General features: G+C 37.5%; 1 protein-coding gene across 9 annotated transcripts in view; it reads left to right on the top strand.

Annotated features, from left to right (window-relative positions):
- The window catches only part of LOC131692403 (guanylate cyclase 32E), a 171,322-nt gene extending 159,314 nt beyond the window's left edge, over positions 1–12,008 (top strand). For all 9 annotated transcript variants that reach the window (XM_058979427.1, XM_058979430.1, XM_058979433.1 and 6 more), the window contains exons 13-16: positions 4,982–5,266; positions 5,326–5,572; positions 10,111–11,422; positions 11,481–12,008. In XM_058979427.1, the coding sequence (XP_058835410.1) occupies positions 4,982–5,266; positions 5,326–5,572; positions 10,111–11,422; positions 11,481–11,676 (2,040 nt within the window). In that variant the 3' untranslated portion in view covers positions 11,677–12,008. The remainder of the gene's footprint in view (positions 1–4,981; positions 5,267–5,325; positions 5,573–10,110; positions 11,423–11,480) is intronic.
- The last annotated feature ends 225 nt before the right edge of the window (positions 12,009–12,233 follow it).

Here is a 12,233-nt window from a genome sequence, read left to right as displayed (position 1 = left end):
AAATTTGTTTTGATTTTTTTATTATTGACATTCTGTTTGATTCCAATTATCCATTGGGTGCCGCGTAAAGAGGTCGTGGCCTAGCTCATGCCTCTATTTGGTTTGCGCTTACATCTTTATCTGTAAACACTGAACACTGATTTTTTAGGATCATAATTTTAGAGTTGGTGAACTGCTTCTGAATGGAGCGATTCGTAATATTTGGTGATCGGAAATGTCAGCAAAACTCCATAGTTTACAGGAAATTAGAACGTTTGGTATGCTTAAAAGTCAAAATTTACAGCAAAGCGATAATGCCGAGAGGGTATGTGACAAAAGTACACGTATTTACATTCTCTCTTCGATTTACTGTTAATAATAGGGTTTCTTACATTAACCGTCTGTTGAAGTCGACGAAAGTCGCACCGCTTAGCAGTGATTGAATTCAAATTGGCCTATATCTCGAAATAAAAGGTGCTGCCTTCGAAAAATACCTTCTGATGCAATGAGACATCAGTTTGAGCATTCAATTTAACTTTGAAGCGTTTCTCGAATTTTTTTAAAAAAAATATTCGAGTACCGGTGCTTTACCGACACTACCGGTACTGGGAGCTTCAGTACCGCAAAACCGGTTCTCGCCAAAAAGGGTCGGTACTGCGAACCCTACCTGTGCAGTGTAAGTACTTCCAATATCCAGTATCCCGTATATCCGATGCGATATCTTGAACCCGTTAGTAATTGCTAAGTTCGAAAGGCGCGTCGAGATCAATTCTCAAACCCGATTTATGTCCTTGTACTTCGATTACATGGCACAAAATATCAATCCTTCACAACCGTGTTAATCTCCTTCATGCTTCTGATTCACCTGTATTCTTCGACATATCCATGAAAGGCGAGATTCGTGGAATCGCGAATCACATACGTCCGCAAGGGATCCCAAGCATCTTTCATAGTTACATAGTTAAAATGTTTTACACCGACGGGTCAAGCCTCGACGGCTCCACTGGCTTCGGTATATTCAATCAAAACCTCAACTCAATGATCCTGCTCCAGTTTACGTCGCAGAACTTGCTGCTATTCAGTATACTCTTGGGATCATTGATACTTTGCCCACCGATCATTACTTTATTGTCTCGGATAGCCTCAGCTCAATCGAGGCTCTCCGTTCAATAAAACCTAGAAAGCGCCTGCGTGCTTTGTCTGTAAGATCGTACAAGATTACCTAAGTTTGGGTTCCCTCGCATTGCTCCATTCCAGGTAATGAAGAAGCGGACTCCTTAGCTAAGGCGGGCGCTTTAGAAGGTGATATATATGAAAGACCAATTCGCTTCAGTGAATTTTTCAGTATTATTCATCAGAGAACCCTCGAAAGTTGGCATACTTCATGGAGCAATGGTGAACTAGGAAGGTGGCTACATTCGATAATCCCCAAAGTATCGACGAAACCTTGGTTCAGGGGGATGGAAGTGGGTCGGGATTTCATTCGCGTGATGTCTCGGGTCATGTCCAATCACTACACGCTGGACGCACATCTCCGACGTATTGGGCGCTTGTGGCAACGGTTATCACGAGATCGAACATATTGTCTGGGCTTGCGCCGAATACTGTACTGCCAGATCTCAACTATTGGATTCCCTTCGGGCCCGAGGAAGAACACCCAATGTCCCGGTTCGAGATATACTGGCAAGCCGCGATCTCCTCTATATGTCCCTCATAAACACTTTCTTAAAAACCATCAATATCCAAATTTAACTTCCCCTATCATTTTTCTTATTATTTTTAGAAGTTCCCTCTTCCGCCTACCGTATCCCAACGATTTGATGCGTTTGATGCGACTCCAAGACGAGACAAAACATCTCTGTCGAATGACCCAACAAACACGAGACCTACAGCACAACACCACACGTGTTGCCGATCCGCATCTGAGTCGTACTGCGAAATCGTCTAGATGAACCCCTGCTGGCTCGAGGAAGACTGCCCGGCGTCCCAATACATGATGCTTCCGTTCGTATCTGTAATCCTTACCGTTGATTCCCGATGCCGGCAACTGAAAGTGTATATCTCCCCCCCCTCCCTGTCAGCCTTGTCCACCCTCTCTCTCTCATGTCTCTGATACACAGATGTAGGACTTCACCCCCTCCTCCCCCTTGAATATCTTCCCAAAACTTATGTGCCCCCTATCTTAGAGTTTTAGTTGATCAATATTTTATCTCGTTAATAAATGCCCAACAGTACCATTACTTTAAAATAGCCCTAATTAATCCCCCTTAATCTTAATAAAATTGAACCACTCCCTTTAGTTGACAGGCTTGTAAAATGTTCCGCTTAGTTAATAATTAATTGCTCCAACAATCTCCCCTCTAAAAATTCTAAAGTACATTACCATACATGACCCGTCCCCTAATCTAACGAGTATTGTATTATCCCCTCTTGTATATGTATAAGTTAGCTGTAATTTTTTTTTAGTTTCGTTATATAAAAACGAAATAAAATTGCAATGTGTACCCCCTAGTTTCAAGAAATTCAAAATGTAAAACAAAGAAAAAAAGGCACCTTTAATGTCGTTTTTGCTTGAAGCGAAATTGAGTCAGTTCCTAACCCCAACTGCTGTCGAAATTATATGAACTGACAGCGGTTGGGGTTAGAACCTGACTCAGTTTCGGGTTCAAGCAAAAACGCCATAAGCTAACGCAAACGTGCTTTATCAAATAAACGAATTGAATAAAAAAAACTTGAAATCCAGAGCGCAGAGAAAACAATACACCGATAAACTATCATCTCAAAGCTCTCTCCCACATTTGCTCACTTCACCCGGTTCAAATGTCTCACCAACTCAACTTTTTCCCACCATATTTGAAAGTGTCGTTAAGTAGTGTAGTGCACAGTGGCTCAAACGTTAAACGTGTAAACAAAATTTTTACCTAACAGTAAGTTTAGTAATAAGATTTAATTTTTTTCTAAGCTTCTCAATATCCACATTACACCAATTTTTTATGTACTCAGAGCCAAAGTTTACGAAGAAAACATTTTTAGACCCGCACATCGTTGGCATACGATGTTTTGACGAATAACGATAAGTATAAGATTTTATGGTCACCGCAACATATTTGTTTCATGGACTTGTTGACTTTTCTCGGTGAAAATGAAAACTCCAAATTTTCCCATTACTACATGTAACGTTTTGGCTTACTGACGATGGCTGAAGAGCAGTAAGCCAAAACGTTACATGTAGTAATGGAAAAATTTGGAGTTTTCATTTTCACCAAGATAAGCCAACAAGTCCATGAAATGAAAAAAAGAAGAACGATAAGATAGTGAGTTAGCTAATACGATGTTACATGCAAAATTATACATATTAATACACATTACATTTTCCCCTGAAAAAGGTCAAAGCCAGTGGCCGAAACGTCGGGCAGTATACAACAGCCGTTCTTATTTTCTAGACCGTGAAAGCCGAAAATCCACTAAAAACCAACAACAATTTGAAATATGCTCAGAGGGGAAGTATATTTTAGACTTATTTTTTTTGAGTAAAAGGCACATCCAAGGTCACCATTATAATTATATTGGGATATGCCAGTATGGTTGTCGTAATGGCTTCGCGGATATTTGTTCAAATAACTAAACAAGGATTTTAAACTTGTTTGTTCGAATCTGGACGTCTGTTCTTTGTGACTTAGCCGTAACATATTAAAATTTTAAAATATTTCTGATTGTCGAACAAAACAGTCATTTATACACACTAGAATACAAATAATAACTAGCAGAATAGTTGCAAGGGATATCTTTTAAGCTACAACCTGCAGTCCTATCAGCCCGATAAGCATAATAAACAATTCTTTTAGACCCCAACGTTCAGTTTTCGAGATAATTTTTCAATAGGGATCTTTAATTTGGAAAAAAATCGTCAGTTTTCCATATGTATTGTTAGCGGGTGTCCTTACGAGTACATTATTATCATTCTTAAACCTTAATCATTATTTTCTGATTTTTGAATTAAAAAAAACAAATTAAGTTCAACCAACAAACTGACAGTTGTCCTACTAAATGACGTATCTGAAAATATCTCGTTCGCCTCATTGTTAACTGGGACAGCACCCCACACAGCATGATCTGGTACTTCTGCAATCCGCTAGCAGCCAGTCTTCCCAAGTTTCATCTGCAAACTATGGTAGATCTGATAAGGTAACCTAGAGAGTCGTGCAAGTCGTATGGGTTTGGATGTGTTATTGTCCTAACAAACTAAAGGCCTAAAAATTGAAAAAGGACTGAGATATTTACTCACGGTACTATTCTGCATCAGAAAATGCCTTAACCCGCACACCCCTAAAGATCCCTATTAAGGGTATTTTTCGTGAAAATAGCGATTTTTTCCAAGTGAGTAAAAAAACCCCTTGATTGAAAAAATATCTCGAAAACTCAACATAGGGGTTAAGTATTATTTACATAGAATGTGTAGGCAAAGTTTCAAAGAAATCGGTTAAGTAGTTTTTAACAAAAAACGTCATCACCGAGCCGTTTGTCGATATTTTTGAATAAAAAATTACGGAATGTTATTGAAATGATGCACTATAATGTACAAAAGTTTTGATCAATTCGCTTCACGCAAAGTTTAACAAAAATAGCAAAAAACGTGTTTTTTCACACTAATTCCCTTCCTCCCCCTGTCAGTGTATCTCGTATTTATCCGGAAAGGATCAGGTAGACCATTTTGAGCTGAAAATTTATGGGAACCTCACTAGGTATTCAAGCATAAGTAACTAAACTTCTTCTTGTATTTGTTGAGCTTTTCCCATACAAACTGAGTCTTTTGCGGAACCATTTCGCGTAAACCAAATAAGCAGAAATGTTCAAGGGAATATGTACACGAATTAACATACACAGGTGCAAGGTTTGATATTCCAGGCTTTGGTACTTCTATAAACGTTTTAGCCAGTCTAATATTGCATACATGTTCCAAGTTTCCAAACGTAGCTTTAATTACCTCACCTTTATTTTACAGACCACACATCCGTTGGTGCGCACTAGTCAAGCGAGCCTTAGCTCTAATCCGGATACCGACTTTCGATATTCAACGATTTTCACCCCTATTGGACTGTACAAGGGGCAACTGTACGCAATCAAGTATGTTCGCAAGAAAAGTATTGACATTACCCGAGAAATGAAGAAAGAGCTCAAACTGCTGCGTGATATGCGACACGATAATCTGAACGCGTTCATCGGAGCATGTACCGATCCACCAAACATTTGCATCATCACCGACTACTGTACAAGAGGAAGTTTAAAGGTAAACTGATTAAATTTATCTCTTGTCATATACGAACTGAGTTTCTATAATCATTTTAGGATGTACTGGAAAACGAAGATGTAAAGCTGGACAACATGTTTACCGCATCGTTAGTGGCCGATATTCTGCGTGGCATGATTTACTTACACGACTCACCGCTGCATTTCCATGGATCGTTGAGAACCTCGAATTGCCTAATAGATTCGAGATGGGTAGTCAAATTGAGCGATTTTGGACTATATGCATTTAAGCAGGGAGCAGAGGATGTTCCTGGGGAGAAGAAGAAATTTGAGGAAAAATCCGAAAGTTAGTAATCTGATCATAAATTTTTGTGCGCTTGAGAACGTAACATGAATAAGATCGGCCATCTTTTTGTCGATTCCTAGTCCCACCAAGAGTGTCAGTTACAAGTTTGAACCAAATCGGACTGGTCCACTACCCTTGTATGCAACAGTGACGTAAACGCCACTTTGGTCAAATTTCACTCTTCGATATTCTTAAGTTCCCTACGAAAGTTCACATCTTCCAGTGCACTTGCTTTTAAAAAAATATGCAAAATAGCCTTTTGAAACGCGAAAAACAGAGTGACGTCAACGCTATTTTTTCAAAGTGACGTGCCAGTGCAATTTAATATGAAACGCTTATTTAGCAAGACAAAACATTTTACTCTTTAGCTGTTGTATCTCAAGTAATGTTGTGGTGCTTATTGTACCCCAAATAATGTTAAGGGGCTAGATAAGACTATCTTGTGGTAGAAATCATGGCTAGGGTGGTATTCTAATTAACTGTATGATCAAATTTAAGTCGATAAAAACTTTTTCCAACCGTATATATTTGAATGATGAGTTTCCATGTTCAAATTAGAATGCTCCTTATAAAGCAGCGGGCTTAGCCTATTTTTTTCAACTTGAATTTTTAATAACACCATAATGTAAAAACGTGTATCTTGGTGAAAATTTTTACAGTAGCTTTAATTTTCGATCATTGTTGTTGGTGCACAATTGGTTCTAATTATCAAAATTCCAACCAACCCACTACAAATAATCCGGAATATATTCAATTATCACAGAATGTATATGTTTATTTATTCAGACAACCGGCATCGAATTTATACGAAAATTCCGTCTATCTAAAGCAAATTTAAGTAATTTCCATTTATTTTCCATAGATTATTTTGTTATTGGCATTAGTATGGCATTGTATACTAATGTATAAATTGAATTCATTCTAAATTAATCTTGCAACCATAAAGAAGACGTAGTGAATCCATAATCTGCAATGCATATCCGTGAAAGGCTTGTATTTGAATAAACGTGTCATGCAAAATAAATAAATAAATAAATAAATAAATAAATAAAATGTAATTTGATGTGCACCCGTCTGACAACAAATTGAAAACTAAACTTGATGTTATAATGTTCTAGGGAAATATTTACGGCTCTACAGATGTTCGGCAAATAATTACTCAGGTTGTTGTTATTTTGGTCGTTTTAACGGTTAAAAGATCAAAATGGAGTGCAGCAAAATTGTCCTATGACATCAAACAGAAAACTAATTCTGCTATGAGTGAGAGAAAATTGAAAGCTCATTGACATGTTGAATTTTTTTAATAACAAAATATGTATTCACTTTGATGTTTTACCAAAGAAATATAAGCATAGGAAATTCTTCTAAGAAACAAGGATAGCAAAAAGAGATCAAAATTTGATGTCATATTTAAAAAATCTAAAATTTATAGCAAAATAATTATAGCTATTATCAAAATATTAATTCTACTTGTTGTAATTTTGATGTTCGACTTTGCTCGGGCAGCGTGTCAAGAATATTCACTAAAACCAATTGCTGCAGAAGCGGTATCCGTAATTACCGGGATCGGTCGTTAAGTGGGCCACTGTATCCAAATGTCTTCAAATATAATTGCATTCATTACAGATCACAGAGTTTGATGTGCCACATGATAGCATTAATTACTAGAATTGTTTGGTCCTAACTTCCGTATTCCAAAATCAGTAATAAAGTAGCTTCATGTGTCCTGGTGACTCCAAATGAGGAATAACCGGAATCGATTATAAAGTGTTCCCGTGTGCCCCGATGACTTTACATGCGACAGAATCATTCACAGAAAACCGATTTGATATAATTTGTTGTGTCGTGTGACAGGAACATTCATTTAATTCAATCTCGTCTGAAGAACCGGTATGTGTAATCACCGAAATGGACCGGAAAGTTTCCCCGTGAGTTCGGACAACTTTACGCATGACAAGTATATTCAGGAACAAATATTTCAGACATGGTAGACATTTTGGATTCACCGCTTCCACGTTCCCCGGAAATGATCTATGTGATTCCGACAAGTACATTTTATAATAATTGAGGCAAAATACTGGGAAATTATGAAAATGTATTAAATTGCCCTCGGACATACCCTACGAAATATCCAAATAAATCTGGAAGTGGCCATCTGGCCAGACAACCACATACAATCTCTGAGATTTGAACAAATTCCCGATCAGATGATTCGATTGAAATCGTTGAATGGTTGAAAATACACGACGCATTTGGTTTGTATAGCGCATTGCGCACATAATAAGTGCGACTAAAAGTGCGGAAACGCTTATAAAACTGCGCTTTTACATTGAATTGTCTTGGTGTCTATTACGCACTTATGTATTATCCAACGAGGAATAAGTGCGCCTCATACATGAAAACGATTCAATGTAAAAGCGCACTTTTATGAGAAAAATCGCACTTTTATGGAGTCCAGTTTTAAATGCCATCAATAATATATGAACGACAGAATTGCATGAAAACAGTGAAATTGAATCGCTGCACAGTGGAGCATTCAATATACCAACCTGATCAAAATTATTTTGAAGGTTTTTCGTTTAACGCAACGCTTATAACGTGTATTGGAGGGTTCTGGACGAAAAATAAAAATCGCTTCAGACCCTCCTGAACTTTTGAATTAAACTCATAATATTTGAGAACAAAATGCACAAAAGAAGCTAAAACTGGTCGAATGAAACCTATTGTAACGTAGGTTAACACAAATTTAATAATCAATAATCTGTCAAATGATGCGGAAAACATCACACTACACAATTAAAGAGCACATACCAATGATTTTGATCAGGTTTTGGATTAATTTACTTTTCTGGCGCTGTTTTTTACAAGCGATGTAACTAAAATTCACAAGGGTTTTACAAAAAAAGTAAAAATTAAAGCAATTGGTGATGTTCTCCGAAGGATTGTATACAAAATTAGTACAGAACAGATAGTTGCTATATTAATCCGGCTTTTAAAAACATAACCAAACGCATAAATTGATTTTCTAACAAACATTCTTATTGGTGTAAACATCACAATTGCATAAAAGGGCAATCTAACTATCGGTACAACGTGCTTTATTTTAAATGGAATTTTCTCCATCTCACGTTTGCGACGGGAAGAAGTTTTTGTAAGTGGGATGAGGTGGAGTTACATACATCTGGATTCACCTGAATAAGTGATACGATGTATTGAACTAACAGAAGTATTATTATACGTTTATTACTCTGGGCAGCCGACTGCTATAAATTTATAATAGATCTATCTTATATTTGATTTAATACGAAAACTCTGAGTTTGTAAAAAGTGTAACATCAACATAGGAAAAACGACTGTCGAGAGTGTTCCTTATGTTTGATTCTAAACGGTACAGGAAGGTTTTTATTAGCCCTTGTTTTTTTTAGGCGAAACACGACATCCCAACAACAATAAAATATAATGAAAAGCGATGACTTTTAGCATTATTCATCGTGTGTAAACTTTGGTACTATTATAAGAAATAGAATTTACAATTATATATTGGCTTCTATCACCACGAACTATTGAATAAGATGCCTGTTCTTATGTTATCATTATTCGCGTGCGTTGTTATGCTAACTGAAATGCATTTTGAACGTTATAAAATAATACTTCAACACACGAAACGACCGACTTTGTTTGTCGATCATCTAACCGATGATGCGGACATAATTAGATTAGAGATCACAAGAGCAAATAAAATCTAATTTTATAATTCAAACCAGCAATGTACTAACGCCAGAAAATGCAAAAGATTCAAGAAATAATAAATTCTCGCCGTTTAAAATCATAATCAATCAATCATATTATTATGCTCATGATGAACGATGGTTAACATGGCATTTAATAATATAGTCCGAATGCTACTCAAAAGTTCATATTCGATACAATTAGAACAATGAGTATAATGAATATGGTTTTCGATCCTTCTCACGAATTGTCATTTCTCAGCCATCAAACGTGATTCAACAGTCATTATTCCACTTAGACAGAAATGCGCTGTTGATTTGTTCTTTAGATAATCAAATAAACAATAAACAAGAAATTAGTTCGCTCAGTCCAAGAAAAAGTGAACTCAATTGGTATCACCAGGCGAATACATGTTCCCTTACAATGTTAGCAAATCAATGAACATTTAAAATTACAAAAAATGAAATAAACGATACAACTTATTTCCTATAGAATATGTTCGGAATAAATTGGTTTCATAATTAATTCAAAGATAGCAGTGCCAATAAAAATAGGTGATAAGGGACACGGACGAAGGTATGATCACCGCTTATGCCCATGAACTTTATGTATTTATGAAAAAAGAGTGAGGTTTAGTTAAACAGCATGGACAATTTTTAATCTGGTAACAATAATTGTCCGATTTAATTCTAATTTGGAGCATACACTCCTGGTGTAACAGGAAATTAACTCAGATGTGGGCCGATCAAGTTTTTTCAAATTTGATTTTTTTCTGGGCAACCTAATAGATAACCTATTTCACATTTTAGAGCTTCTCTATCGAGCACCGGAGCTTTTACGTGCTGGACCATCGTACTGCGTTGCTGGGACTCCAAAAGGAGATATTTATTCTTTTGGTATAGTTTTATACGAGATATTCACTCGTAGAGGTCCATTCGGGGAAATCGAATGCACCGCAGCGGAATGTCTTAAACGGATATTGCATCCTTTAGACCCAAATACACCGTTTCGACCAGCTATCCAACCGCTGGAAACTTCCTTCGATTGTGTTCGTGAATGTTTGAAGGAATGTTGGGCAGAAAAGCCAGAAGATCGACCAGATTTCAAAATTATCAGAAATAAACTACGGGTATTGCGAAAGGGTATGAAACCGAATATATTTGATAATATGATGGCCATGATGGAAAAGTACACAAATAACCTAGAACAGCTAGTGGATGAACGAACAGATCAACTGCAGGAAGAAAAGAAAAAGACGGAAGCCCTGCTGTTAGAGATGCTACCGAGGCCAGTAGCTGAACAGCTAAAAAGAGGGCACAAGGTTGAGGCTGAGAGCTACGATCTAGTCACGATATATTTTAGCGACATCGTTGGATTCACATCGATGTCTGCAGAAAGTACTCCACTGCAAGTGGTAGACTTTTTAAATGATCTTTACACATGTTTTGATTCCATTATCGGCCATTACGATGTATATAAGGTGGAAACAATTGGCGATGCTTATATGGTGGTCTCTGGACTTCCGATTCGCAACGGATTAACGCATGCTGGGGAAATTGCTTCGATGTCTCTTCAGCTGTTGGATGCTGTCTCCGAGTTCAAAATTCGTCACAGGCCAGACGATCGGCTGTATTTGAGAATCGGTATCCACTCAGGTCCAGTATGCGCAGGAGTCGTCGGTCTGAAAATGCCTCGCTATTGCCTTTTCGGGGATACTGTGAATACAGCTTCACGTATGGAATCAACTGGACTGCCATTGAAAATCCACTGTAGCCTACAAACCAAAGAAATTCTTGATTCACTTGAAGGGTACCATTTCGAAGATCGGGGATTGATTTCGATGAAAGGGAAAGGCGAGCAGCGAACTTTTTGGCTCGTTGGAGAGGATCCTGAGGCAAGAGCTAAACGAACCCAGGAACGGTCTGAAAGGCGAGGGTCACGTGCACTGAATAAATATCTCGGAATGCTAAAAAGTCAAAACAGCCTTGCGGGAGTACGAAGTTCACTGAAAAATCGTGCCATAGCACAACGTAGTTCACTGCCACGTTCATCTAGTCTAGAGTCACCAAAAAGACTGAGATTTGCAAGTGGGTCTATGCTGGAGCAACACCGCTATCATCGGTAAGAGCATACTATTGACGTATGCATAGTATTAACTAATTTTATGATATTTTTCCAGTTACAGCGATGACGCTTTGATGGAAGTGATATCCGACAGCAGCACTCGCAAATCTGACAATAGTTTAGCTGACACAGAGGATATCACCTCATCATGCCCGTGCATTGACCACCTCGGAATGAACAGTGACCGGTTTCTCATTCAGTCCTGCCCTACGGTCACGACGCCTCTGCTTACTAACACTATTTCTACCTAATTATAAGTAAGCTCAACTACCTATAGAGAGATAAATTGATGTGTAATAAGCCGTATCTAGTCATGAAGTGTAAAACAGTCATTCATGTTTAAGTCGATGTGATAAAATGTAATCAATACCTACTTAATAAAGTAAAGCAGGAAAACACGAAGAAAGATGTAAGACAATTAGTTTCCTATGAAAACCCAGAAGGCTAGTGTTGAGATTTGCACTTTGGCCAAAAGTTGGCTGGAAAGTAAACGATCCAAATCATGTACCAGGTATTTGAAAATAATCATTGGTGGAATCTAATTCTGTACTTATTTCAATAAACTATTTTATTTGATGTGAAAGTTATTCTAGTTTTCTTGGTTCATGGTAAGACGCTCAATTCATTTCGACCAGGAGAAACTAGAAGTACTCCGGAGTATACAAAAAGAAAATCGGAGTAAATTTTTGTTTCTCTTTGCTCCGGTGCAACTGGTAGCAAGAAGCTTGTACTGCAACAAACCTAATGGTGCAGGTTAAACTCCTTACTCGAACAAAATCAAACATCAAAACTACAAGAATTACAAACC

This window comes from Topomyia yanbarensis, chromosome 3 (assembly GCF_030247195.1).
Source record: "Topomyia yanbarensis strain Yona2022 chromosome 3, ASM3024719v1, whole genome shotgun sequence".
NCBI classification, from domain to species: domain Eukaryota; kingdom Metazoa; phylum Arthropoda; class Insecta; order Diptera; family Culicidae; genus Topomyia; species Topomyia yanbarensis.
The sequence above is the reverse complement of the archived record's forward strand: the minus strand, read 5'-3'. Positions and strand labels throughout refer to the sequence as shown.